The following is a 25,900-nucleotide window of genomic DNA, read 5'->3' as shown; positions in this document are numbered from 1 at the left end:
AATCCAGTTTTCATTTCCCTCCCACTTTCATCATTAACAGACATATTTTTGGTTTTTCAGACTGTATGAAGAACATGTGACTTTTTTATCTCCTCAAACCAGTTTTCTAGAACAGACACAGTTCTAGAAATATATTTTAAATCAGTCCTACATTAATTAAACAAAAATTACCCTGAGTAAAAATCTAACTATGTCAGTCAACATAGCAAAACCTAAGAGATTAACTCAGACATTGCAGGCAGAATGTGAGTGACAAGGCTAGCATTTTTTTCAGGAGGCAAAAAACAAAAGAGAATTGACCTTATCTATTTGTGCAGTCTAGCAATAAAATTACAGAACAAGACCATGAACACATGCACTCAGATTCATCAGATCCCAGATCTTATTTCGTAATTCTAGTAAGACACACAACAAAGTTCATTATCTTTTTTCATCCTGTAGTTTATTACTGGTTTTATATGCATGCTTAACTATGATTTTGTTCCCATGAAAGTACAATAAGAACCATAAGGAGAGCCAGTACCAAAAATTAGATTAAACAAATTCAGGCTGAAACTGATAAGAATATCATGTAGATTTTGTGCAATACTCTAAACATAACAAATCGCTTACAGATGTTTGAATATCTTTACAGGCAGATCAAACTGTTTTCTGAAAAATTTAGTTTATATCTATGCAGCTCTCACACTATATGACATGCTTTTGTATATAGGAATAATATACTTGAATATAGCAATAATATAATACATATTATATATATAGTATATTATAATATATATACTTGAATATAGCAATAATATACTTCCCTCACTCCTTCCTACTGTCCTCAGCTCCCAATACCCCCAGTCACACTAAAACACCACTATGCTAATCACATCATTCCAACAGTCCAAAACTGGGCTCTGGAAGTCAGAGATAATTGAAGTAAAACAAGTGAATAATATAAACTAGCCAGACTTTTTGTAAGTTGGGCTTTCTTATACAAAGTAATAAGAAAAACTTTTGATTAGGAAATGCTGAAGCGTTCTGTCTAACAAATACCCAAACATTAGCAAACAGTTCCATACATCAAGTTCTTAAAGCTCAAGTGAGATCCAACAGAGCTTGGGGAGTTAAAAACCACTAAGTCAAGCTTTTCTGTACTGAAAGAACGTTAGATATTCGATCCAGTGACGACTGAAGCTACAGCTTTTTTCAGTAAAGAGTTTCCATCCTTCATATGAGCAGGACAAAACTTGTCTGAATTCCACAGGCATGTCTTATTAGAGAATTAGAATGTAGCAGCATATTTCTGACTGAGATTTTACAGTTAGGAAAACACTTAAGTTACCTTTTAAATATGTATTATACCAAGAAGATGCACCAATTAGTGCTATGTCACATTCCCACAAAAATGGAACTAACAAACTTCCTTCTGAAGTGACATTATGACAATCTATGCTGTCTGATGTTCTGCAAAACTAATGGCATCTTTCTTTAAAGAAGGAGCAACCCTATTTGTCATTTTCAGGTAAATACATTTGCTCTGCACTGCCTCACAAAATGAAATACTTCTCATGCTTGAATGCATATTAATACTGCATTTGGTGAAACACAAATGTGCATTTTCATGCCTGAGCAGCTTATGGACGAGGTCTCATGGAAGTGCCAAACAGAACACAACTTTAGAGGAAAGTGCAGTTTTTTTAATCAAAGAATTCTAAAGAAAAGGTTGTACAAATACCTCTTCACTTAAAAATATGCAAAAAGCTGCTCAAGTCTTGGTGGCAAAATAGCTGCAGAAGACTGAAAAGTACAGAACAAGAAGTATTTTGTTCTTTACATCTGAATTGTACAGCATCTAGATGACTATTTCCCTGATCATACAAATATAGAAGCAGGAAATTATAGTAACTTTGTTCCCCAGCTTCCCAAGAAAGTGCAATCAAAATCAGCACACTGGAGTGCTCTAAACTCTACTGTGGTCAACATACTCTTACTGAGCACTGTGGTAACACTGCAAATTAGAGTGGTCAGGATTTCTTGCCCCTTTCTTAAGTGACTTCATAAAAATCAGTACTTGGCTTATCATTTCCATAAATTGTAGGGAAAAAGACCCCAAAATTCTTGTGGTGCAATGCATATTGCTTTAGGTTAAAGCAAAAAATTACCTGGCAAGGACAAAAAGAGAAAGCATGGCATTAAGCATTAGAAATAACAAACATGAAGCAAGATGAATAGAAGCTAAATATTAGAATTTGAGACTAACAGATTAGTAAACAGACCTAGATGTTAATTCCAAGAAGTTTATTTTCTTTGTTTTGTTTATAAGAAGCCTTGATTATCACATATTTTGACTTCAGGTCACACATGCAGGTGCGAACTTGTACAAGACAGTTCAAAAAAATAATTGAAGTGCGCTTCTTCATTGATCTCAGAATAAGCACTGCGAAAATAATTACAGCAAGTTCAAATATGCTTGCAGAGTACAGGTTTTTCTGCAATTTGACCTAAGATTCGACCCATTTTTGTCAAAGTAAAAGTTTCAAAATATAATTGACTCCAAGCCAGCAAAACAATTAGCATGCAAGAAAAATCTACTCCAACTTTCACATATGTCCATAGACAAAAAACCACCTTAAAATTCCAGCTTTACAATTTGCCTGAGCACAGACCCTAATGCAGTCACCAAGAGTGCAAGTTCCATTTGCTGTACATAAGTGTTGCATGTACTGCACTGCAGAAGAATCACTATGTAAGGAAAAGGTAACTTAGACAGTAGTCAAGTCACAGCAGCAGCAAGATCATCAAGCTTCAAATTACTCAGTCTGTTTCCCTGCTTTGAGGTGAACCCAAATTCCTTACCACTTCAAGATGCATTTCCCAAGCTGGTCTCCCTAAACATATATCTTCATAGAAATGTAGTTTTAACTTTATTTCATTAAACACGGTACTAATTTTTACATTATGTCTCTGGTAGATCTTAGTTGAACAACAAACCTCATGAAGGTTCCCCCCTCTAATCAGCATTTTAGTAAAACAGAATAAAATGCTGCAGTTCTGCCTAGTATTTCTTTTAAGAATAATTCTGCACTGCAAGTCAGTATGGAACTGTTAAAACTCAAGAGCTTTTTTTAAAACCTAAGCCTCAGCAGATATCAAGTAAACGTGGACAATTTCAAACGAAAATCCAAATAAAAGGAGCCCAACCCCAAATTCCACAGGCTGTGCCCCAGCGCCCTCTGCTGGACGCCCGGGCACGAGCAGAACGGATCGTTCACCTGCACCGAGCGGAGGGGGAAGAACTCAGCCTCCGCCACTACGAACGTGCCTTTTGCACAGAAAAATATCATTGCAACACGCAACCAGTGTTATGTCAACTCTTACAATTATCTATGAGCTTCAAAGGCGTTTCTTCAGTAAACCTCCAGAAAACTACGTCAAGTGAAGACTGCTAAGCACGGAATTGTAACTTCAGCATTTCTGATAATGGTACCATAATAGACAGCAAAGAAAATTCTGACCCTGTTAAAGCTGTGTTCATGAGAATCTTCCAGCTGTCCATTGCTAGTCACAGGAATTTCTGCCGCTGAATTTTTGGGAGATTCTTGAGCCATTGCACTTCCCTGTAAAAAGAAACAGGTTAGTGTTTGTCTTACATTTCCAATAAGTAATCCATATGAAAATATTTGATGTATGGGTTTCATAACAGTTGATTTTATTTCAAACTCCAACTGGAAATACTCTGATATGCTCAGTCTGTATATGTCTATTTAATCACATCATTGAATCACAGCAATACTCTAGCACCGCTCAGTAAGAAGTTATTTAAAGTTTCCAGAGCTAAGAGAAAAGGAAAACGAAAATTTAACCCATTGGCATTGGGGGAGTAAGACACAAATGAGGCATGGGCTCAGACAAATGTTTTACATGCACACTTGAGCTTTAGAGTAGTTTCTGTATCTCAAATTATGATGAGCTTGGCTAAAAAAATTGTACTAGCAATTAATAAGCAGTAAATACTAGAGAAGAGCAGTACGTTTAATTATGTGTTACAAGAAAAGCATTGATTCCAAACTTTAAAACAGTTTCAGCTGCTTCTTATTTTACCATAATATAGTGCCACCTTCTGACTAAACTGTTGGTATGCAACTCTCATGAAATCGACAGCAGCAAACGCGAAGTGAAATACAGAAGTGCCAAAAGAGCTCAAAAGTACCAAGAGAATTGAGGACTCAAAGTTAGTTTCAAATGCAGCTGCATCACGAACAGTAGCAGCAGCTGTATTTCAAGTACACTGCTTTCAAGTACAACCTAAGGTATAGCCTTGAAGAGACATTCCCACAAGAACTGCACATCATTTACAAGCACCTGAAGAGAGAATGGCAGCTTAACACTCCAAAATACAGAGGAAGTGAAAATTTCATCCCTTTGAAAAAGCTGCTCCTAACTCTGCAAGGCAGTTTCACCAGTCATCTAAAGTGTAAATAGAAGAAAAATCAACATACAACCAAGGCAGCATTTATTCACTTACATAAAAGTTGTCTCAAGTCCTCAAACCAGTCCATACACCTGTGCTAGACTGGCAAGACAAGGTGTACCATCAACAGGTACTTGAGAATAGGTACCCTTATACCCTTAAAGCTCTTAAATCATCAAACTGAACCAGCTCTTTTCAACCCAAGGGTCAGGAAGAGGCCCAGCCTGAGATCAGGATCTGAAGTACCATCAGCTTCTCGAACGACATGTGAAGCTTTACAGAGTATGAATATAACACAAAGATTTTACTGGTACTTACTGAGCATCACTTGCATCATTCTTAACTGGAACATCTTCTGTCATTACTAATATTTCTTCCACTTTCACATATCACCACTTCAATTACATTTGTGAGCCTAATTTCCTTTATTAGTCTTGAGGTGTCTCAAGATTTTTTCTAACAGTCACTGTCTGTAGGCTCCAATAAATGTGCTTCTACTGAAGCACACCAAAAGGTCTATGCTTATTTTATGAGTACTTTAAAAACAGTAATTTGTTTTATTTCATAGAATATAGACTATCTCAAGTTGTAAGGGACCCACAAGGATCATCAAGTCCAACTCCCTGCTCCTCACAGAGAGTTGCTATACAACATCATTATACTAGATGCCCTAGTTACCTGCCACATCACATTTCGATTTGGGAAATCTGTCCAATAGCTCAAGTTTCTTAAGCTTGCTCTAAATCTCATATGTGCTTAATTAAGCTCTAAGGCTGCTAGGAACTACACTTCTACTTGATATGGTCAAGTGAGATATTTTTCAAAATGCTTGGCCTGTCACAGCTACCTGCATAATACAGAAGCATTAGCATAGGCCACGTTCAGTTCACAGCTACTTTTGTTCTTTCCACAAATTATCAGATAAGACAGTTCAAAGGGAAAGTCCTCTTCTGTCAAGGGGCACTTTGCTAGGGATCACAAACAAAACTGCATCTCTAATAAAAGGAAAAACACCTTGACTTAGGTGCTTCTCAACAAGAATCTAAAATAATTTTGCAAATACTGACATTGATATATTTTTATGCTTTTATTCAGGGATATACATGCTCAAAGCACATGCACACATCTCTAATAAATACATATATTAGGAAACAAAAATTCATGAGCTTCTCTGGACAACTAGAAGAAATTAACCTATTTTTTTGGCATTCCTACTTGAGTCAGACCTATGTATCTAGTTCAGAGAAAGCAAAAAATTACTTGCTAATGTCAGTTCCATGCTACGTTTGAACTACAATAATTTCCCACTGCTGAAAAGGGGACATTTCACCACTCTATTTCCAGTCTCTACTGTGAACCACACAGTGCCTCACCTCCCCAACACTCACCTGACTATAGACACCACACACAACTCACTAGCCTGGCAATAGACCTTTTCAACAGGTTAATTTTCCAGCTTCAGTGAGCTGAATCAGTTTGCAATGAGGTCAGACAAGCACCAAAGCCTTGAAATGAGCAGCTGAAAAGGGGAAGTGGGATAAACTGCTAATTTAACTCGGACATAACAAGAAACTATAATCTCCATTTTAGTTAACAGTTTAAGCTTGCACTGCTGTTAAGAACCACTCCTTGCCCTTTTCCCCCAACTCTTCCCCCCAGCAGCTTTCACCATCCCTTCATCTCCTTCCTGAGCCAGAAAAATGTATTTGCACAGCAAACAAGATTCCAGAAACACTGCAGATCAAAAGAAAGTGACCTGTGCTCAAAAAGAGGATGGGTCATTTTTCCACTCCCATCAAGTCTCCCAAGCAGGAACATCTCCAACACTTGCACCTATGAAACAGACCAGGCAGTAATGCAGTGAAGAAGCCACTGAGAATGGAGCACTGCCCACAGCATCAGCAGTGCAGGATCTCAAAATACTTACTCTGACTGTAGGCTACTGCCACATCCAGCAGCCATTTCTCTTTACCTCTGGATGTGTGCTCCTGTAAGTCCACACAACCAGGGTAAGGTTATTGATCTGAGAGAAAACTAAACCACCAAACCATAGCAGCATTTCTGCTGAAATAGGGAGTATGATTGCTGAATCAAGTGTCTCTTTGACAAGTGTAGCCCATAGCTGACTTAAACTAAGCATACAAAGAAATTGATTCCTCAGAAGAAAATTTATATGTATAAACAACCTAAAATAAATCTAAATAAGTTCCTAAATTTGTATTGATGTATTAGACATGAATGACATAAGCACTAGAGTAAAACACTGCATTTCAGATGCATGTTTTATTTTGAAAAAACAGAATTGTCCTTCCATAACAATCTATGTTTTCTTTGTACATCTGTGTTTACAAATATGAGACCTGGAAATATGCTAAAGAGAATCACTATTTTGTTTTTACTGAAAGATTGAAAACAATTCACTGTTACTGAAACTCCAATAGTGATAAAGTAAGCATTACTTGTTTTCATTTTTACTCTAGAACAGTAAGGAAAATGTTGACCCTATCTTTCTGAAAGAGCATCCAACACACCTGATTAGCTAAATAATATTGGGAACCTTAGGAACCTTGTTCATAATTCAAATCTGTCACAAACTTCTCCAGAGAGAAGGTGAAAACTGTATCTGCTCTAAGGGAAAAAAGATTCAGTCCTTCTGCAATAGATAAAATACCTTGTTATAGTGAGGTTACACAAAGATTGATGCCTTTGAATACCAACCCTTTCTTCCTGCAATACTCACACATTTCAGATTCTACCATGCCTAAATCTATTAAACTTACAAAACAAATACTGCAGCACAGCAACAGGCTACGTTGTGGCTGAAGTAATCCCTTGCTATGAATTAATTGGACTGTTCTTAATGGGATCTCAAAACCGACCCCACCCATTCAAGATGCTGTGCATGAACTTATATCCCCATACTAACAACACTGTGCTATGTAAAGCAGAATTTTTGGGAATCTGAAACTTGTTAGGATTGGTTGATTTTACACTAATATAACTATCACTCAATCACCTCACAGCCAGACTGGATCTCTTCTGCAGATGGATGAGACTCATCAAGTGTTGTGGATTCACTGCTGTGTTCTGACATACCTGAAAACCAAACAGGTTTGGCATGCATTAATTGAAGTGAAAGGAGCTGGATGTTGCACCTCACAGAAACCAAAGCAGGCGTTCAGAAAACATTTCTTTTACAAGTTCTGCTAAAGCAAAGTGAAACCTCCTTCTTTTGATAGTGACCAGGCCTTCAGCTCTCCAAAAACCTAAGAGGGATTAGGAATACAGTCTAGTGTAAGCTTCCACTGCCAAAGCAACCTTTCCCCACAGACAACTAAGCTTGCAACATAAAACCCTGGAAGTCAAACAAGGTTCTTCAGGTGACATATATCCTGCCACTTGCAACAGTACACTGACTGTATCCTACCACTGCAAAGATCACCATTTTGTTAAGGCGTAAGATTTATCCAAACATTGCAAGACTACATTAATGCTAAGTCACTGAAACTTATTAAGCTGTTAAATCTGTTGTGTTTACTAGAACAGAATCCCTTTCATTTTAGCCTCAAAAAGATCTCAGCTGCAGAAGCAAAGAAAGTTAACACTAAGCACATGAGAAAGAAATCAACTCTGTGAATATAGTGATCATGAAAGATTTTATCTTAAGTAAGGAAATGATCTCAATTTGATTCCAAATAGCCGGTAACTACAGGTGACACCACAATTCACTCAGCTGTTTGAGAGGAGGAGACAACCAATCATTAAAAATTAATTAATCTGCCAGTATTGCATACAATCACACATGACTTCAGTTCATTAAGTCTTGCACCATTTCATACATGTTCAGACACATACCAGATTAAGAAAATTTATAAAGAGATTACTATTTGTGTTTATATTGTATTTCAAATTCCTGAACTACAAAACATTCTAACTAAAGCAAATAATTAATAAGGTAAGCAGCTCACATAGCAAGGGAAATAAGGACACAAAGGCTGAGAAACTGAATCACCTAGATCATCTAGATCATATTGCACTGGATAACCTATCACTTTATTTTGGAAAACCAAATATATAAAATAAGAGATTTTCTGCAGAAAAACAGTTAATTCAGGGCTACCACTGAATGAAGTTGGATTTTTCTAGGATCAGAGTAAAGCTCCCTTTGAAGTAATTAAGAAATAAGTTTAACATCCTTAAATAGCTTCCTTAATTTTTCAAATTTCTTTTGAACATGGAAGACTGTACAGCAGAGATGCTGTTTGCCCACATGGTCCTGTTCAAACTCTGCTTGTGGCTGAAAACAACCTCTGTGCTTAACAGCTTATTTCTGAGTAGCTAAAGCAATTACATGATAGAATAAGACAATAAGTGTTATTTCCTTGCTCTACTTGTTAAACAAAAAGCTAAATTCATCTTGTGGTAGAGCCTTCTTTAAGACAATCTTTTCTTCAGTTCTACCACATCAGTGTTCCTGGAGTCATATTTGTCCATCACATACAAGCCTATGTACCATGGTAACACTGTTCTAAACCATTAAATGCTACAGGCAAAAACATTTTTGATTGATTTAAGAACTTTTGATAGATTTAAGAACCTAGAGACAAGAACCATCTCACAAATCTATGTAGAAGACACTGCATAAAAGCAAATGATTAATTTTTTAAACCCAAATGAATTCACCATTTATGTTAGAACACCCCTCCATGCTCAATTTTTTGTAGTGTTCTTTTCCTACAAGTAGTGCTAACAGTTTCAACACAGCTCTGCAGGATCACAGTGATCAATTTTAAAATATGAGAAGGTGAAAAAATATAGATTAAAGGTGGCTTTCATAAGAAGTTCAGTTGCACATTCAAATTTAACTACAGAATTTCCTGATTACTGCTTCTACAGAAAAGAAATGGGGATGTAAGCATCAAATACTCGATGCAAGAATGAGAACTTTCTACATCTTCACCAAGATTCAGAAATGAAGACGCTCACGTGAAATTGTGGTAATCACAACATCTACACACATCTATCATTTAAAGTTCCACTACAGAAATGCACACAGACTTTAGCATCTCTGTAGTTCTTGCAGGTGCCAGACAAAGGGCTGTTCTTTGTAAGAAGCTGCTAATCCCCAGAACAGCATGGATTGTGTTATCCAGGGCTTAGTTTGTTTCTTCACTAAAGCAGCCACAACTTTAGAACACATTAGGTGACTGCTGTACCAGGAAATTTGCTCCCATCTGCTGCAATAGAACAACTCAAAGAGATTCTACTTGGAAAAAACATGGTTGATCCATATTCGGTTCCACAAGAACCAAAACCCTGTCCACATCACTCCTGCCCTTCTGGGTTCTCCTTTACCCCACTATCCCAGTGGGGATAATCCCAAACACAAATACTGCACCACAGCAGAACACAAGACACAGATCAGACTAAGAGTCATTCCACTCATAGTGCAGCTACCTTAAATGCATATTGGATTATTTCAAGGTTCGTTCATCATAAATAAAACCACATGATTTTTGAGTCCTGGGGATTTAAGTATCACTTCTTCAACTGGTAAAATAAAAAGCAAAACAAATCAAGAACTTACAAACAACATGGGAAGCTTCCTCTAGGATGGAGACATAAAGAGACATTTAACCATTTATAATTATTAGTTATAAGAGCATACTTATGTACTTTTCATTAAAAAGGCAAATTCATATTTGCTTATTCATGAAAATATGAAGTAAATGTCATCAACAATAAATTAATTTTGAATAAGAAGTATATTCCTCACATACCTATATCACTTAGGTAAATGACTGATGGTCTCAGAAATGAGAACCGTGGTATTCTCAACAATCAGATCGGCTTTTCTAAGAAAGATTCACTGGTTCCTTCACTTACTTTTCTCCTAAATTAATTGCCAATAAGGCAACAGCAAGACACCTTCTGTCTAAAATGAAGTTTATTACACACTTCTATTGTTGTCTCATTACTTAACTGCATAAAGATGTAAATTCTTGTAACACTGAAGAATATCCTAGTGCTGGTAGGAAAATGACCATTTTAATGACTATTTCAATTTCTAACTAAGAACACTTTCACTAATTCTTGTCAAGATAGAGATCAACCATCTTTTAAAAAAAATACTATACTATAAAAGTACTACCTTAAAAAAAAAAGTACTATAAAGAACTATTAAACACTTCCTGCTGCAATCACACCATAGTTTCTTCTTAATGCTTCTTCTTAATGCTCTTGAATTTCCTGGCTGCTCCACCTGCAAGATCTAATTATGCTTGGGAGTTAGAAGACATGATGGAGAAGAAGACTGGAGAACAGGGTTGCTGCTGACTTTTCACACTCTCCATGCTACGTCAACCTGGCCCTAAACAATTTAATGCTCTGCTCATTTCCAGATTAGCTGAGCCATGGGCTGCCATTATGGTTTCAACTTCTACCAAATCAGAAAAAAACAGCTGATCAAGCTACTGCCTCAGCTTCCAGTTCTGCCAATCTAACACTCTTCTGTGTTTCTTATTCTTGACATTTTAACTGTGTGAGTACACATGCACATACATACATAAACATAAACACGATTCAAAAAGTTTGGAGTTGCACTGATCAAATGACATCCTTCTCCAGCCCTGCAAAAAGAACCCTTCTGTTATCTTCTCTAGAGAATCAACTCTTAAGTAACAGAGCCGCCAACTGCAAAGTGATAACTCCTTGCTACCTTTTCCATAAAGCACACATGAGAAACAGAAACTGCATCCTGGGCTGGATGTTCAGAATGATCCCCTCCAAAGACTTTCATGCAATTAAAGGCTATTAGTGGCTTTTGGTTAAAAATAACCTATTAGAGCAGTACTATAAGAAATTCTGGAAGAACTGCCACTCCTTTGGAGACAATTACACATGCAACACCTGCTTGTCGCACAACACCAAAGCTCTTCCATGCTTTAAGAACAGTAAGCAAAACACAAATTGGCACACTTAAAACAGTAATTGCCAGGGTGTGGAATAACTCCCAGGGGCACAAAATTTACAGAGCATCTACAGCTTTCTTCCTCCACCAACACACAGCTTCCCTCTCTCTCTCGGGGAACCCGCCTGCTCCCGAGCAGGGCGCTGCTCTCCCTGTCCCGCCGCCCAGCATGCCCGGACCGGGCCGTACAAGCCGGGCTGACCCCGACCCGCCGGGCGCTGCCGGTGCCCGGGCAAGGGCGGCCCGGAGCCCGGCGAAGGGCGGCCGCCCCCGCGAGGTGACACGTCGGACGGGACGGAGCGGGAGGCGCGGCCCGGCCCTCCCCGAACCCGGGCCCAGAGGCTGCCCCGGCCCGGCCCGGTCCGTCCCTCACCTGGCGGCGGCGCCGCTGAGGCCCCGGGGGCTTCGTGCTGCGGGGGACGACAGGGCAGGACGGAAGGAGGGAAGGGGGGACGGAGGAGGCCGGGCGGGGCGGCGCCGGCGGCCCCTCTCAAGCTTTATTTTCTTCCTTCTCCGGTGGCAGCAGGAGCCGGAAGCGCCGGGCCGGAAAGGGATGACGGCGGCGGCCTCTCTAGGCCGTCATATCTATGGTCGCAGCCATGGCAACCACCGCCGGCACCGCCCGGGAGGCTGCTCCAGCCCCGCCGAGGGCCGAGCCCCTGAGGTGGGACCGCCGGCTGGGAGAGCGGCCGGAGCGGCAGGGAAGGAGCCTGGCCGGCTGTGGGCGCGGATGAGCGCGCCCGGGAGACGCTGCTCGGTGCCATGGCAGAGGCTCTGCCCGAAGCCACAGTGAGGAGGAAGAAAAGCATAACTATCGAGGAGAAAATCGACATCATAAGCGCTGTGGAAAGCGGCAAGAAAAAGGCGGACATTGCAGCCAAGTATGGCATCAAGAGGAACTCCCTGTCTTCGATTATGAAGAATAAGGAAAAAGTTTTGGAAGCCTTTGAAACTTTGCGGTTTGATCCTAAAAGGAAAAGGCTGAGAACTGCTTTTTATGCCGACCTGGAAGATGCATTGATGAAGTGGTACAGAATTGCACAGTGCTTGAATGTGCCGGTCAATGGCCCCATGTTGCGCCTCAAGGCGAATGATTTTGCCCAGAAGCTTGGACACAGTGATTTTAAATGCAGCAATGGCTGGCTCGATCGTTTCAAGTCGAGGTACGGTTTAGTTTTCAGAGCTCAGCCTGTAGAAGCAGCTGCTACTCCTGCAGTGGGTGCTCCAACTCCTTGGTACCAAAATGTGCTTCCTTGTAATTTAAATGATTATCAGCCAAAAAATGTGTTTTACATACAGGAGACTGGGTTGTTGTATCAGATGTTACCACATAACACGTTTACATTTAAAGGGGAAACTTTTTCTGTAAGCAAAGAAAGCAAAGAGAGCGTCACTGTAGTGGTGGGTACAAATATGGATGGCTCTGAGAAACTCCCACTGCTCATTATAGGAAAAAGCAAAAGTCCACACTCTTTCAAAGATGTGAAATCGCTGCCAGTGGATTATGAAGCAAATGATATGGCGTGCATGACTTCAGGAATCTTTGAACAGTGGATGCACAAACTGGATCACAGATTTCAAGCACAGCAGCGCCAAGTGGTTATTCTTGTTGATTTTCTCCCAGCTCACACAGAAGTAAAGAACCTGAAGTCTGTCAAATTAGTGTTCTTTCCTCCAGACTCTTCTTCATGTATAGCTATGAAAGAAAGGATTATCAAAACTCTCAAGGTAAAATACAGGCGCTGTCTTATCAAGACATTTGTTGACTGCGTAGAAAGTAATAAAGAGTTTATGCTGACCCTTCTTGATGCAATTGAGATGCTGTACCTGTGCTGGAGGGAAGTAACACCAGAGACTATTGCAAAAAGTTGCAATGGAGCAACTTTCAAATTAGAAACTGAGACAAATGAAAATGACAATGAAGTTGAAAGTGATTTTGATTTGATTGCACATGCACGGGCAGCTGGGGTAGAGTTTCCAGAAGGCTTGTCTCTGGAAGAATATGCAGCTATAGATGATGGCTTGGTAACTTATGAAGTGCTTACAAATAATGAAAGGATGTGTGCCAAAGAAAGTGCATCAGATAAAGCTGAGACATTTGTTGGTGATGAAGATAAGGATGAAGGCGGTCAACTACAGGGAGCTGAACAGCTTTTACCATCCAAAAATGAGGCTTTGAGTGCTTTAGATACCCTTCGAAAGTTTCTCAGAAGTCAGGACACAGATGATTCTCTTTATGATTCCCTAGCTGACTTGGAGAATTTTATTCAACATGTAGCATGTGAATAAATATTTTAGCAAAGTGGGAAAGCATGTAATTGGAAAAAAAAATTATATAATCAAAGATAGTTTAAAAACAAGCATTGCTGAAATGTTCTCTGGTATGTTTTGCTCAGGTGCCTAGATGAACATAACAAAACAATGAAAAAAGGGCTGTGAACTGAAATTTTCTACAAAATCAGGAGCAAATAACATATATTTGAGGTGGAGAGAGGGAATGAGCTGAACCCTTAAAATGCTAACTGTAATAAGTACAATGGAGGCAAAAGAAATTCTTTGAGCAGTTTGGTGCACTCAGGATAAACTGTTGACCACTTCGAATCCTTTCTTCAAGAAGAGACTAGCACTTCTAGACATCAATAATTTCACTGGTGTTTTCAGAGTTTTGACAGTGGAGTAGTAAATATTTATCACTTCGGTGCTTTTGATACATAAACACAAAATTGAATAACACGGAAAATACATGTTTAAATTCTGAGAAGTAAGGCATTTTAAAAAGAAATATTTTTGGCCCCTTATCAGGAATTTTGCCATCTTTACTCTTGCAGCAGATGATGAACAGCAGAAAGTTACCACAGCTTTGAATGTGTTGTTTTGTTTTCTTAAACCTGCTCAAGTGTGAAGAGTCAAAAGACAAACAAACCTTTACTTCAAAAAGGAAGGTCATTCAAATCTATGCACCAAAAAGGCTGCAAAGGAGCTCCTTTGCAGCCTTTTTGGTGCATAGTTTTGATGTAGTTTTTTTTTTTTGTGAAACTCCGTGTATTCCTACAGGAAATACAGAAATAAAACCCCAGTATCTGGAGTAAAAACCTCAGTGAGCTCTTGTTTTGTTTTCAGTACTTGGAGGCTTTGCTGTAGGATTCAATGCACTAATGTGGTTTATCACTATAAGTCCCATTAACAAGGGTGCTGTTTGCATGATTGCAGTGTGAAGTTGTGTAAATCACAGTACCTTTACATGTCTTTGAGTATGCATTTCAAGCAAGGTAATCATATCAGAGCCAAAACCCACAGTGTATATGACCTTCTGGCTTTTTTCAAAACCTGTTTTAAATCTTTTCAATATCTATAAATTTAATTTTTTTTCAAAATTTTGAGATAATATTTTTTCTAATTTAGAGGAATATTTTTTCTCTTTTAGAGGCCCTTTAGGAAGCCTGTGTAATAAAAAAATCTATTATGCTTCCTAAAATTAAACCATGAGAAAAAAATCTCATGCATATGTGAATCTTCAGTTTTAAATAAATAGTTTGTCTATAGCTTTGTTTACTGGGTTTTTTTTCTGGTGTAGGACAGTTTATCCATTTTCATTATTGTGAAATCATTTCAGAAAATATATCAGATTGTTGCAAGACAGTGAAAATACTAGGGTTGGTGAGAAAAAGCTTTTGGCTGTAAGAACATTTTACTAGAACCCCTTCCAAAAAAACCCCACAAACTTCTGGTATCTTATTGTGAAATATATTATGTGAATTCCATCCAAAGAATATTCTGATTAATTAAGAAATTTCTGTTGAAATCCCAATAAATAAAGTCCTACATGGAGATTTATAGAACTGGTGAAAAACATATTCCTCTGAATTATCTCTTCTAGGTATTTATTATTTTAAAACAGATGCAAAATCTTTTCAGTTAACAATCTGTGTCACATTCTTCTTGCTTAAATACTTTAGAACAAGTTTATGAAAAGTACTTAAGCTTATTTGAAGTTCATCTAAATCCCACAGACATCTGTAGATAATTTGCCTATAGTAATCTTTCAATTTAAAATAGATTCTTTGCAACAGCTTTTCTTGCTAAAGGCAGGTTTAGGGAAAAGTTTCTCTTATCCATATAATAAATGTATAATTTGTTATAATTTGACTCCATGTGGCCCTCACTGGCCTGGGTTCCAGATAAAGAACCTCTCTGTTTCCTTCTGAGAAAATTCAGAGTGTGAAAGTGTTGGATCTGAATGAGGAAGACTCACGTATGTAAGCAGCAAATCTTGGTTAAACAAGGGTGCACTCTACAAGAAGTGTAACTTGTGCAAGAAGAGGCTTGTAAAATCAGCAGATGGGAAATAACATTGTTAGCTGGAATGGAAGGAAGTGAATTACTGAGTGTTTTCATTCTCCCTCATGAAAGCAACAGGAAGGATTTACTAATTTGGCCTGGACTTTGAAGGTGAATTGTGAAACTTGCTTTAAAAAACATACAGCCTGTCAAAATCCTGTATCTTTAGAGAATTTATTACTTTTTCCTAGCCTCCTAGTTCATTCTGAGAAACAAAACTAAAATGCACTCACTGAAACTGGTTCTGTAAGTCAGACACTTCAAATTCTAACACTATAGCTTTCAAAGTTATTTAGGAGCCCAAATGTTTCTCCTCGCTTGGATTTTCGTCACATTTATAGTGAGTGAAAATGGAATCCATTCTGAAGTTGTTACTTTTTCAGGGTGTTTGTCATGGGGAGATGCAGACTCCCAGATCTGAAGTACAAACAGTGGAAAAGGAAGCAGGGCACTGTGTAAATGTTTGTCAGTTCAGCCTGTGCACACAGTTTGAGCTGGAGATCTCTTTACATTGTCTGGGTAAACCACCAGGACACTGTTTTTTTATATCTTGGGATGGTACCTTTTGGAGGGAGAGGAAGAATATAGCTTTAGATTGCATCATATTTAAAATGAAGAACCTTTTCTACAAAGGGCAGGTAACTAAGGCTGTTGTTTGCTCTAATACTTTAATATTAGTATGGAAAATAAGGTGCTTTTTCTCTGTAGCTTTTCTGCCTCATGTTATGGTTAGATAGTGATTATGTTCTTCAGCAACAAGTCAGTGAGGCTGCTTTCGGTAACCCAAAAGAGGGAACTGAAAATATGAAGTTTTAAAAATATAACTGATGTCTAGACAAGGCCAAAATAGAAAAAAATATTTTGAAAGTATGTTTGATATAATAAAAAACATCCTCAGATTCATTCTTGAGGTAAGCAATATGTAAAATAAATATGCTCTTCAAAAATGCATGGTTTTTGAAAACTGTTAGAAATAGTACACTCTGATTTTTTTTTGTGTAGGTTTATTACTGAATGGGCAGTTCTGGAAACCTTTCAGGTCTATAAAATCTACTTTTAAAACTGTTACCAAAAGGAAGATTGCTCTCCCCTAATGGTAAAAGGAAATAACAATTTTTGCACCCTTAGGCAAAAATGGAAGAGAGGAGGCAGTCAGGGATCTACAGGAGAGCAATCCATGTGTGCTTGTATATCCAAGATTTGTGACATTTTGATAGCTAAGCAATCATGGGAGTAAATAAGTCGATGGTTTCACATTATTACACAAATCTTGAGAATAATACTTTCAAACACACAGAGTATTAGTGATTTTAATTTTTATGTGCAATATTTTCGTGAACTTATGTTAAAAATGTAACATGAGAATATTGGTAAAATACCTCCAAGTTTTTTTGGTGGTTGTGTTTATTGTAGTGATAGAATAATATTGGTCTACTCAAGACTTACCTGAAATGTGTGGTGACTGGGCACCCATGGACAGTTGTAATGACAGTTTTTTCCATGTTATTTTATTCCTGTAATATCAATAAAAGCTGGTGCTTCCTATTTTTGGGAGGCATTTGTTAAATGAAGGGTTTGCAAAGTTCTCATTGAGAATTGAATGCTGCTGTGGCCACAGAATAGTTTTATATTTATGCAAGGAAGTCAGTATTTGTATCTAAATGTTTTAATATGTCTGTTTTGGGGGGACCCTTCCTTGAAAATCAGAACAAAGCCTGGTTAATTAATAAGCTAACAAATTGAACAGAAATTTTTGCAGTGGGATGACTGACAGCATATTTCTGTCAATACATGCTTTAACAACAGAAAAAAAAATCTTTGCAACAGATGAAAATATACAAACTTGGTGTCTGACAGCCTGATTTTACACACAGCCTTTATGCTGGTAAAGCAGTGTGGTATAGACACGTGATTCCCTTTTCCTGATACCACTGCACATCATTGGTTTACAGAAATGGGAATTCAGGTGTAGCTCATTTCCTTTCTTGGTAGCTCAGTTACTCTGTTTGAGCTGAATTTTCTCCTTTCAAATGTATCTGTTTAACTGCATTGGTCTAGCTCAAACCATACAACCTCTGGGTTAAGGCAGAGTGGGGAAGCCAGTAGTGTCTTGCCAACTTATAGCTGTGTCACCTCTGTTCTTTGAGCAGAATGGAAAAGTGTAAACTGCAAATTAGTGCTATCAGTAAAGTGAGCAAATAGCACACTGAATTACCAAATCTCTTGAGTGAGAATGTGCCATGTTTTTAACAATTTTTAAAATGGCTTTCTGTGTTTTACAGTATTTCAGCTGAAAGCCACATTATTCCTAAGCTTTCATGTCATGCTACCTCTGCCACAACATTCCAGCCTTGTGCATGAATAGCACCAAGGGGAACAGGTCACTCCCATCAACACACAGGTAGCTACAATCCATGTGAGTTGCCAGCCTGCCCACAGGTAGTGGCTGTGTCACTGGGGAGGTGAGTTCCAGAGCTGGTTTGCATCCTCCTGCCCTTCCACGCTTGCATTGCTCTATGTGCTGTGCCAGCACTTGGCTGTAATCACCAAGGTAGTGACTCATCTGTCTGAGAAAGTTTGGTCTGATGGGATAGTGCAACCTCACCCCAAATGCCAAATGAAATAATTCAGGGTTTATTGCTTGAAGACTGTGGGACCCAGGATTGCTGAGGAGGGCATTAAGATGTCTCAGCTCTCCTGGTCCCTGCTCAGTAGCAAGGCTGAAAGAGAAGTTCTTGCTCTGGAGAAGTTCTTACAAAACACTCGCTCTTAGAAGAACTCCTTCGACATGTGGTAACTAGTTGTTGGATTTCTCATCTGAAGTCAGCCACTTCTCTTGAGAGATGTGCTCTATATCATGCATACAAGGAGACAACCTAATGAAAGTGCTGCTTTTCTTCTAGAGGCACTGGTGCCTCCTATTTCTAACCTGTATAAATGATGCAATATGATACTTTGCTATTCAAAAGTCTATTTCTTTCCCCTTCCACCTTTTATTCATCCATTTTATATTCATTGATATCCTGACAATTCTAATGTTAATGTTAGGATTTTTGGCCCAACCTTCTGGCAAACTGCTTTCCTCCTTACACTCCCTATTTCTAATATTATCTTTTGCAGATCATATTTTTGAACTGTCTCATGTATCAGCTAGTTTCACCCTCTTGGTACACATCCTCATGATCGTAGGCCCTAAATTCTCCGTTGCTGTATTTAGTGGCTTTCCCAAATCCTTGCTTCATTTAGCTGAAAACATTATGTCATTATTTGTTTTTGTCTTTTCCTTTTATAGCAGAGGGTGAGCAGTGCTTTTTCCAGCAGTTCCCCAGAATGTCCAAGAGAACTGGTAACAAAACACATAATCTCTTTCTCCTTTCAGATGTCTCCATTTTCTAACTTTCTGTCAGTGGTCCCTTCTGACCTGTTCTTTTGAAATTCTCAATTTGAAATTTAGTATCTTTGTTTAAACTGCTCCTATTTCTCATTCATCTCTTACCCCTACCTGCCTATATAGTATCCTTCCCACATTCCATTTTTATATTTACATTTCTAAATATAATATTGCTACTCTTAGCTCTTTGGCTTTTTCCTCCCTCTTCTTTTACTGGCCCCATCTAATATTTAAACTGCATTTCAAACTCCCTCGTCTTTCTTTCTATGATTTCATGTCCAGTTCTCTCCTCCAAAAACAAATACTTAATTCTTTCTGGAGACAACCAGTGTTTTTACTTTCTGTCTTACTTGGCATGCCTCCATGATATTTGTACATCAAATATTATGTAATGATTAAAAATATGTCATCTGCCCTAACTTTACCTCTTTGCATTTTTTCCCCATCCTTTATGCTTAGTCATTTCACGTCTTGCCTTTGTTTGAAGCTTTCTTTTTCACTCCTCAGCATAAATTTTATTCTTTGTTTTAACCTTGTAAAAAATAAACCCACAAACAAAACCTACACAAGGACAGAGTTTAGGACTGTTTGTTGACATAGCTAACTGTGTTACAATGTTGCATTAAAAAGTCAGATTGAAAGCCGGCTCAAACATTAGGTAATATCTATCAAAAACATATCTATCTAGGTTTTTATTTTAACCTACATCTTTTGTTGTTTATTTTTGCTTTTTTTCTATTTCAATAGCTGTTTGTGAGACTTCAGATGTTTGTGCCATGTGTAGCGAGCCCATATGGCCTGAGATCATAAAGGCAGGTAGAACATAAAAAAGGATGGGTTAAAACGCAGGGTTCTGGTCTACTGAGATTCCCCTGCAGGAACTCAGGGAGAATTTGTAAGTCAGGTTAAGGAGAACTTTTTATTAAAAATCAACATCGATTGTTGTTGATTTTTAAAAAACAGCTAAATTATATATGGATATGGTCTTACAGAATCCATATCCATATATAATTTAGCTCACAGAAATTATTATGAGAGGTAACACCACAAATTCTCCAAATTCTGGATAGCAAGAAATGGCCACCCACAATTCAGCTCCACTTCAAAACTGACACAAATTTGTGTTTGAGTTTTCTCCCCCAGAGCTAATGACACACGATCTGTGTAAACTGTCACTGCCCTGCCCAGGGCTCATCAATGTTCAGTGAGCAAATAGACATTTGCCTAGAGACAAGGCAAGGCTGAAACAGCATTTCTGTGTAAGAAGGGTTTCTGCAGAGCCTAGACATTTCAGAAAGAGTCAGATGAGCTTGAAAATTGACATGGCTTTTCAGAAATTAACCAAGAGACGCTTGGTAATATGAACTCGGGATCTGAATTATAGACCCTTATTATGTGCTGTTACTAACAACTGCTAAACTATTTTTGAAAAGCTGGCACAATTGATATCAGTTTTACTGCTCTGAGAAAAAGTGTGTCTGAGTGTTACATGTATACTCAACACATGGCAAAGGCAACAATTCAAATTTGAATTACAACTCAAGTTCTAGTAGAGACAAACCCTTAATTCCCTGTGAGTGCTGAGGGTGACCAGACTCAGTGCATTATACACTGAGCATCTGCAGAGAAGCAGGAGCAGATGTGGCAAATGCTATAGACAAGCAACAGCAGGACAGAAATATAAGTACAGGCAGGCAGAGCTACAGGCTCTTGGCTCTGCTTGTTGAATGAATACAAACAACCCTCCAATCCCCATCAGGAGGCTTCTCCTACATGTCCTGTTACCAACCCAATCTTTTCAAAAAGCAACAGAAATTCTCTTAGGAACCAAAAGAAATTTAGAGTTTGATAATTTCTTGCCAAATTGGCAATGTTGTTCTTCATACCCCTTCACCATATAGAAGTTGGCAACAGAAATCCAAATAGAAAAGGTAAAGCTGAAGTAAATGTGTAATAAAACTGGTAGTTTTTTGTGTCCCATCCTCAACTGGCCTTCACTCATCTCATGTAGATTTAGGTGCACTAAATCATACAACACCTTCGGAGCTTTGTCAAAGTGTAATCTGGTGCCAAACACTTGCCTGCCAGAGCTAACAGGAGAGCATTTGGCAAACACAATGGTGGCTAGAAATCATCTTGCAGTTTCATCTCAAATATTCATTGTTAAATAGCTGTAGTAAAATGGCTTGATCATTCCTTAACAATATCTACAGCATTATTCCTACCCAGCCATAATGCACATGTGCAACTCCAAACCTGTATTCCTTGTGAAATGCCTGCATCACTGGGATGGCAGAGAACATCCTGGACAATGAGATTATATGAAATTTACATTAATGTAAGCTTCCTAAGGAATTATTTGGAATGGGGATTAGGTAGCTTTATGAATTTAAAACTTCCTTCAGATTTCTTTATCCTCTCACCTCATCTAACAGGGGTTGAAACCAGTAGCTTGCACTGGTCCAGCCTCACAAATGAGATAATTTTGAAAAGTGTTCTTTTGGGAGGAGCTCTGCTAGTGTTCAGAGGCATATTGACCTGCAAGAATTAGGCAGAAATTTTGCAATGTGTGGAAAGCAGCCCATGGGATCCAGCCAGCAGGAGATTTAACTGCTGCTCTGCCTCCCAAGTGGGCTGAGCCAGCTTCTTATTAGGATGCTGACTCCTCAGGCAAGGCACATATTTGTGAGATTACATCCTCCAAAAGCAGTAATGCAGGTCCTGGTTTGCTTTTAATCATTCATCCTTCTCTCTTCTTCCTGTCTGCCATTCCAGCTCCTCAGAGATTAAAAATTCCTTGTCAGCCGCCTGCCTGATCCGATCAGTCCCCCAGTTTGGAAACCTGGGATGGCTCTGTGCAATCCACCCTCCTGATTTACAGGCTTTAAATATAGCACCGGTATTTACCAGGCTTTTGTTTTGTTTTGTTTTGTTTTTGTTGAGTATCAGATCCTTGCATTCTCTAAAAGCATTTTCAGCTCTAATGGGAAAAGAATGAGTTGTGAACCTGAAATGAACTCCACGTTTCTCTCTGTGGAGATAAAATTATAAGAATTTAAACCATGCTGAGATCTGCCCTTACTTACATTTGAGAAGGGTGTAGACTCAGGGTAGGTGTGGATTGACCTTTGCAGACACGGTAGAAGGCATAAAGCTTCACAGTTAAGTACTCAGAACCAAAATGGATTATGAGAGGAATTATATGTTCACTTCCAGGAAGCTCTGTTTCCTATATGATCACATCTACAATTCTTTCTGTCAGGGGTTTCATCAGCAGCCAATAGTTAGGACTGACCTCTTTCATTCTTGCATCTCCTGTGAATGGCTGAATACCAGGTCTCACAGAATTTTAGTATTTCTTGCCTCTTACTTAGGATACACCTATAAAACCTGTACCTTCTGACAGAAGATCAGGCCTCAGAGAGCAGGATGTAGGCAAGGTAGCAGCCTGTCAGAACCATGATCTTCTCACTTCAGACCACACTTGGTGCACCTGCACTGGCACAGGGGTGTGACTGTGGCATGGACAGATGCATAGAAGAGGCACCACAGGAGTTAAGGGGTATCAGTCTGTGCACTGCTATTAGGATGTGTAATTGGGCTGCTAGTGTATATACTGAAGTATATTTCACTGTCACAACTCTCTACAGCAACCAAAAAAACATTTAATAAAGGTGTGCCTACCTGTACTGCCATCACAGACACTGGTCAACACACGAATCGACCTGAAAATGTGGTGCAGTACGTCCAACCCAGCTCTTAGAAATGGATTTCTCCATATCAGACTAAATCAGAAGGCCAAATTTATGATTTTTTTTTTTCAGGTAGTCTTGCAGCACTACAGTCAGCTATACTGAACTGAAAGTTAGATTTAAACACAGGAGGGTGTTGAGAAGCAATGCTTTCTGCCACAAATGCCCTCAGCATATCCCTCCCTGGGCTGTGACTGATGGCATTTTGGATGCTTATCACTAAAAAATTCTATCACCTGTATGAAGACTTGGTCAGAGATTAAATACACCCTATGCTGAGATGGGGGTTTCAGAGAAATAAGGATTGTAGGCAAGACACAACTCACATTTCCATCTGAAAATGAGGCTGCAGATACATGGATTTCCAGATTTCAGCATGGTTTCTGATTTCAGATTCTAGACAAAAGTGTAAAATTTCTGAAACAGCTTCCTTGGCACTGCAAAGGCTGTTGAAAACTTTTTGAGTTAGCAATATGTGGGTTTAGTGTAATCACCCTGACAAAGGAATGTATCACATATTAGCAGCTATGATGGTTAAACCAGTATTAGCAATGTAATGCCATATAGAAAGTGCTTTAACTGATTTTTTTTTTAAAGTATGTGTTTCAAAAATATGTTTATTTTCTAATAATCAGCTGTGTTTCTTGCTTCAGTCCTAGTTTCCAGTTGCATAGAGGAGCAGACAAAGTGCCTTCAGGACCACTAACATTTTGATTCAGGGGCCTGAAGTTAAACAGGCACAGGCTCAAAACACAGGCTGAGAGGCTTCCAAACAGCCTTAATTTAGCCTCTCACTTGTACACACATTATAAATACAGCCTCTCTGCAGACTATCACACTTTTTTCCTTTAATATCTGTCTGGTTTAAAGCTGGATGCTGTTTCTTTAATTCTACTGGAACTATTTATATGCTTAAATATGTCCTCAAATTCTGCAGAGCTGGACTATGACAGGACTGGAGGCTGCTTCCATGATTTTAAATGTTGGTTCATAACACTGCACTAGAACAGAGAACTTGGCTTAAGTCCTTTAAAGTTATTTAAATTACAAACTATGGATAATAATTTTTTCAAATAATCTAGGAACAAAATTTGCCCCAGATCAGATATCCATACTCTTAAATGTAGTTAGTGGTTATTTGCATTTTTAGTATCTGAGAAGGTTTAAAAAACGCTTGTCTTTAATGTTTCTTTAGAGTCTGGACTCTATATAAACTATTTGTGAAGTAAAGTTCAGTAATTACAGTGAAAATATGCAAAGGAAAAACTCGAGAACATTTAATTCAAGAACAGAATAAGTGACCTAGATGGGAGGATCAAATGAGAGCTGCCACAGCCTAAAAAAGTATCAAGCAACATTTAAGCAGCATTATTTTAGGACATCAAAGATTATCTTCAGATACTTTAGGTGTGGCTGGAAAAACCTTAGTACTCACATTACAATTTGGATGTGCTGGTGTGGTTTTTTTATGGTCTAGTATTCCTGAAGGAATGTGCTTTTCAGATTTCATTCTCTTCTTATGAATTGCTCACAGCTGAGAAAATACCTTCAGACATCCAGCTGAAGCACCCTAAAAATGAAAGTAAAGAGGATTTTAAAATATCTACTTTACTTTCCCTCAAGTACCTTGTCTCTCTACTCTTCATTTTACTAAATCTCCAGTGATTGCACCCAGAACAGATTTCTGTTTGGTTTTCAATCCTTTACTTCATCAATCCTTTACTTCATCAATAACAAGTCTTGTTATCTCTTTAAGATAAATATTTCAATTTCTACAGAGCACTGAGGGTTTTTTCAAGCCAGATCTTAAGCTAGCATTGACTTGTAAGTGACAACTACTGAGCAGGCACCTCTGTGTAAGCCACGCAGTGCTGACGTTTCATGGGAAGATCATTCACCAGCTGACAGCTTTTCCCCCATTTTAGTTGCTGCCCATGCATCTATCAAGTGAGCTGGCACATGAAAGCCTGTGACCAGACAAGGCTCTGATGCTTGTGTGGGACACCCAGGATGTGTTTCTTCTCTCACTCCCAGGAGCAGCCACGGAGAATTTCTATTCTCTGATTTTTTTTCAAAATTGCGCAGATACTCCTTTTAGCATGTCAGTTGTATTGTCTGCCGTGTGTCTGTCTGTGCTGGCAGGTCTGCTGCTCTCCTGTGCCTGCACAGCCATTTCTGTACAAAACAGCTTTATTCCCAATACCAGAGACTCAGGAGTCAGCTCCTGTTCTAAACAGGCTTTTGAACACACTCCCATCCCTCTGTGAGGCATCTCAAGTAAATTTATTCTTCCTAACTTATTACATGGCTCATCTTTTGGGGTCCACTTCTGGTCAGATGTGTTTCTCAACCCCTGACTGAGAGTGGAAGGGGATCCCCTCCTGACAGCTGAGTTGCAGTGCCCAATGACCTCTTTGTTCCTTAAACTAGGACTTGGATTGTTTACATCAGCTGTATACTTAATACAGGTTTGGGATACTGCAACCCTACAGAAAATTTATATTTCCATTTGTATAATTTCAGTCTCTAATTCCAGCTTAAACCCTAATACAACATGTGCATAATTATTTTTAAAGAATGAAACAAACCTTTAACTAATAAATCCCCATCCTGCTCCACAAAGTATGAAAGTCTGATTTACTCATAAATAAAAGGTCAGGAAGGTGACCCAAGCCTTTTTAAAAACTGATTGTTTTTATTTCAGTTTCATTCCCGCACTGGCTTCAGAAGAACAAAGTATAAAAGATTAATAAATTGTAAATTTCTCTCCCAGTAGTGGTATGTTACAATGAATAAAAGTGTCTGAAATTTGATTCTCAGAATTGCATTGTTCATGCCTTGGCTTCTTGTCTCAGATGCTTATGGCTTCATGTCTCATGAGGATGCTCTGCACAGTTTTGAAAATAAGTGGGGCACAGCATCCTGGCCCAAAACCCTGGATTTTCCCTGTTAAAACAGACAGTTTTGGGGGCAGAAAAGGGTACAATCCC

General features: G+C 38.7%; 2 protein-coding genes across 6 annotated transcripts in view; one reads left to right on the top strand and one right to left on the bottom strand.

Moving 5' to 3' along the window:
• The window catches only part of ARFIP1 (ADP ribosylation factor interacting protein 1), a 40,944-nt gene extending 29,001 nt beyond the window's left edge, over nucleotides 1-11,943 (bottom strand). For 3 of the 5 annotated variants that reach the window (XM_036382796.2, XM_036382799.2, XM_036382798.2), the window contains exons 1-3: nucleotides 11,803-11,943; nucleotides 7,476-7,555; nucleotides 3,504-3,605 (exon numbers count right to left, since the gene is read on the bottom strand). In XM_036382796.2, coding sequence (XP_036238689.1) covers nucleotides 3,504-3,605; nucleotides 7,476-7,553 — 180 coding nt within the window. In that variant the 5' untranslated portion in view covers nucleotides 7,554-7,555; nucleotides 11,803-11,943. Of the gene's footprint in view, nucleotides 1-3,503; nucleotides 3,606-7,475; nucleotides 7,584-11,802 lie in introns of those variants that run through there. The other 2 variants (XM_036382797.2, XM_036382795.1) reach the window with 2 other exon arrangements.
• Nucleotides 11,944-12,132: 189 nt separating this feature from the next.
• On the top strand, nucleotides 12,133-14,403 carry TIGD4 (tigger transposable element derived 4). Its single transcript, XM_036381467.1, has one exon. It carries the CDS (start codon nucleotides 12,192-12,194, stop codon nucleotides 13,716-13,718), a length of 1,527 nt encoding a protein of 508 aa, XP_036237360.1. The 5' UTR covers nucleotides 12,133-12,191; the 3' UTR covers nucleotides 13,719-14,403.
• Nucleotides 14,404-25,900: the final 11,497 nt, after the last annotated feature.

Source organism: Molothrus ater, chromosome 4 (genome assembly GCF_012460135.2).
Source record: "Molothrus ater isolate BHLD 08-10-18 breed brown headed cowbird chromosome 4, BPBGC_Mater_1.1, whole genome shotgun sequence".
NCBI lineage: Eukaryota > Metazoa > Chordata > Aves > Passeriformes > Icteridae > Molothrus > Molothrus ater.
Note: the sequence above shows the minus strand (reverse complement) of the source record. Positions and strands in the feature narration are given on the sequence as shown.